Source organism: Pundamilia nyererei, unplaced genomic scaffold (genome assembly GCF_000239375.1).
Source record: "Pundamilia nyererei isolate P.nyererei 1_Seehausen unplaced genomic scaffold, PunNye1.0 scaffold00070, whole genome shotgun sequence".
Lineage (NCBI taxonomy): Eukaryota > Metazoa > Chordata > Actinopteri > Cichliformes > Cichlidae > Pundamilia > Pundamilia nyererei.
The window spans coordinates 1744059-1747130 of NW_005187471.1; the positions used below are offsets into that span (position 1 = coordinate 1744059).

Sequence of the window (3072 nt, forward strand, 5' to 3'; positions counted from 1 at the left end):
TTTTTTAGAGGTCATCTGAATGCCTGCAGGATGACTTTCAAAGCCTTTGTTGGAGACCGGTGAATACACAAGAATTACTGCTGCACAGCTATTTTGCTCCCCTTCAGCACTTTGAAAGAGCATGTAAAATTATAACCTTGCCTCCCAATGAGGATGTCAGCATTTGGTCACTTTTCTGTGTGTAACCAGTGGCACAAGCATAAAGCGAATCGCATATGAGCTTTTTCAGTACAGCAGTTTTCTGATCTAATAACTATCCAAAAAGCAGTAGATGTAGACTGTGCTGTTAAGGAGAGTGTTGCCTCTGTTGAAATATTAGGAATAGGAACTCTAAACAGTCACAATATGCCGTATGCTTTTTGCTTATTCCTGATATTTCTTGCCACCCTTGCACTTTTTCTTCCTCGGTTTTGTCACTGTGGAGTTAGAATAGCAAAAGTGGCAGTTTGCTCAGAGAATACAAGAGTTTAATGTCTTAGCAAAAGATGACTTCCTGCATTCCCACTGTACCTTAACCTTGGATTTTGTAAAGTATAGCAATCATGTAATTCAAAGCTGCTATGGAATATAGTTTCCAAAGACTGTGCTTCATTTTTGTTGTGTGTGTGTATTTGTGCCAATTTAGAGGATACAATGCACAGTGTATTTTTTTTTATTTTTTGCACTGACTGCTTTGTTTGATATTGCATAATCACTTTACAAGCAATGTCTGATGCATAGAGTTTAAGAGTTTATTAATATAAAAGCATAAAACAAAACCAGATGTATCTGAGCCACAATATTTGATCTTATAGTTCAAGTACTGCTTATGACTATCACGTTAGCCTATTATATGCCATATTTGATTAAAGTTAATACTATGCCACGTCTTTGCCTTGTTTTTCCAGTTGAAAACATAAATAAACTGTAAAAATAAAAACTACCAAGCATTTTAAAACCCCAGGCTAAAAAACAAAAACAAAAAAAAAAAAAACCAACACATTATATAAAAATGTAGCTTTTACATGCAACGTGGTTATGTTCATGCAAAGTCTGTGCGCGTCTCTTTGTAACTTCACTGAGAAAGTCCAGAGTTGACAGGAGATGGAGAAAGGGGCTGAATCATTTGAAGCAGCTGTCTTGTTTCCTCTGTCTGTGCATGCACCTTCAATAGCTGAACCTTTAGCTCACTGTTAGTCAGAGATGAAAAGTCTCCATCTGCAGAGGAAGACAGGAAGAAACTCTGAACTCTTACAATGACAGACTGTTTAAATTTTATGCAGTAATATCAGTATTTTCAGTTCTTAAATAAATGTGCAATTAATGCAAACCTTTCTTGAGGTTAAATATGGTAACTACGCCAAGCTGCTGGAATTTAACATCTTTCTTTTTGAGGAATCCCAACAGGTACTTGGATATGGAAGTGTAATGTGGCTTCAACAAACGGATCATCTCTTCTGTAATGAAAACAGAAACATTTAATACATCCAGCGTAAAAACACAAAAGGAAGGTATTCTTTTCTCTTGCCACATTGCATTACCAGTCATTTCTAATTCGCTTATGATAGCTGCAGAGTTGTACGCCAGCTGGGAATTTCTGATTTGCTCTGACAGCTTCACTAAGCCTGAAACTTTTTCTGATGTTATGGTTGCTGACAATTTTGTCCGGAGTACATCTGAAACAGTGAGTAATGGTAATAGATTATTAAAAAGTTTTCCACCGCAAACATTCAAAATAAATAAGTCATTATTTCAAGTCAAGATCTCTCACCACAGGCCATCAGGTGATGCAAGCATGATGTCACATGAAGCAATGTCTCATCTGACAGGGTGTTAGACACAAGCGCACAGAGGAGTCCTGGTAAGCACAGACTTTCCATCACAGCCTAGATTACAATGGTTGGATTTAGGATAACTTTATCAGTCTTGGACAAATCAATAAAGCAGAGGTAGGAAAACAAAAAGAAAAAAAAAAGAATTGTAGTCTGCAAGTACCTGCTCACCAACGTGGGAAGTGCACAGATCGGTGATTATCTTGCAGCTGTATGTGACTATAACAGAGTTTGATCTGGGATGATGAAGCACCTGACCAATTTCCTCCAATAGTCCTTCACTTACCAGGATGTCCTGGAATCAAATTACAAAACTACTGTCAATATTAGAATTTAAATAAAAACTGTGCAATTACTTTAGGTGACACTGAATGCCACTAAAGTAAAATTTCAATAAATATTGGCACAATGCAAAAATAAAACCATACTCAACCACTAAGCAGTTGTATAATAAAACCAGGACTGCTCCCAGCTTTATTGTTAATTATTTATTTAGGCTAACATACGGTGTTTGACGGGTGTGCCGACAGTGAAGACAGTAGCGTTAGTGCCGATTCAATCCACACTGAAGTAGAGGTTTTTAACAGCGCCTTCAGAGGCAACACGCAGTCAAGCTCCATCAGCTGGTCCTGAATGAGAACTACACATAAAAGTAATAAACACCATCTGCCAGAGGTATGATACCTTTTTTGAATTTACTTTTTATAATTACCATTCTTTGAAAGAGTCTGCAGGCACCGGCACGCTTGGGCTGAATTCTGAAAAGGAAGTTGGGGTTTTTTTCCCCTCTTTAAAAATATATTTTCTTTAAACTAAGTTAAAATAACTCATGTTCAGAGTTACCTTTTTCACAGGTGAAGACATAAGAGTCAAAAGAGACCTTGATAAATAGTGACCCCCAATTCTGAGCAATCTTGGGTGATGCTCGTGGATAGCAGCAATGTTGCAAAGAGCAGTGCAGCTATAAAACTGAACCTCTGAATCTGAGGACTGTAGGAGAAGAAGCAAAACAGGAATCGCTCCTGCTTGGCATAACAGCCTTGTTGACCAATCTGAAGAGTAAAAACATAAAATAAAAGGAAATGTAACACTGGAAGAAATTGAGAAGTTTCTGGAAAATACAGTTGTGCTTATAAATTTACATACACTCGTCATCGGCATGGATGTCACGGGAATTTTGGCCTTTTAATTCTTTAAACTGTTCTTTTCCAGGGTGGAAAGACTGTACAGCATACATCTTTAATGATTTATAAAAATAAAT

The 3072-nt window shown here is 37.2% G+C and overlaps 2 protein-coding genes across 2 annotated transcripts in view; one reads left to right on the plus strand and one right to left on the minus strand.

The window, feature by feature from the left end:
* The window catches only part of LOC102210539 (ensconsin-like), a 5628-nt gene extending 5409 nt beyond the window's left edge, over nucleotides 1–219 (plus strand). The window contains exon 14 of the mRNA XM_005736777.1: nucleotides 190–219. Coding sequence (XP_005736834.1) covers nucleotides 190–219 — 30 coding nt within the window. The remainder of the gene's footprint in view (nucleotides 1–189) is intronic.
* Nucleotides 220–973: 754 nt separating this feature from the next.
* The window catches only part of LOC102198537 (vacuolar protein 8-like), a 5341-nt gene continuing 3242 nt past the window's right edge, over nucleotides 974–3072 (minus strand). Inside the window, exons 6-13 of the mRNA XM_005736630.1 lie at nucleotides 2655–2863; nucleotides 2524–2569; nucleotides 2318–2451; nucleotides 1975–2106; nucleotides 1751–1865; nucleotides 1521–1655; nucleotides 1311–1436; nucleotides 974–1197 (exon numbers count right to left, since the gene is read on the minus strand). Coding sequence (XP_005736687.1) covers nucleotides 1055–1197; nucleotides 1311–1436; nucleotides 1521–1655; nucleotides 1751–1865; nucleotides 1975–2106; nucleotides 2318–2451; nucleotides 2524–2569; nucleotides 2655–2863 — 1040 coding nt within the window. The 3' untranslated portion in view covers nucleotides 974–1054. The remainder of the gene's footprint in view (nucleotides 1198–1310; nucleotides 1437–1520; nucleotides 1656–1750; nucleotides 1866–1974; nucleotides 2107–2317; nucleotides 2452–2523; nucleotides 2570–2654; nucleotides 2864–3072) is intronic.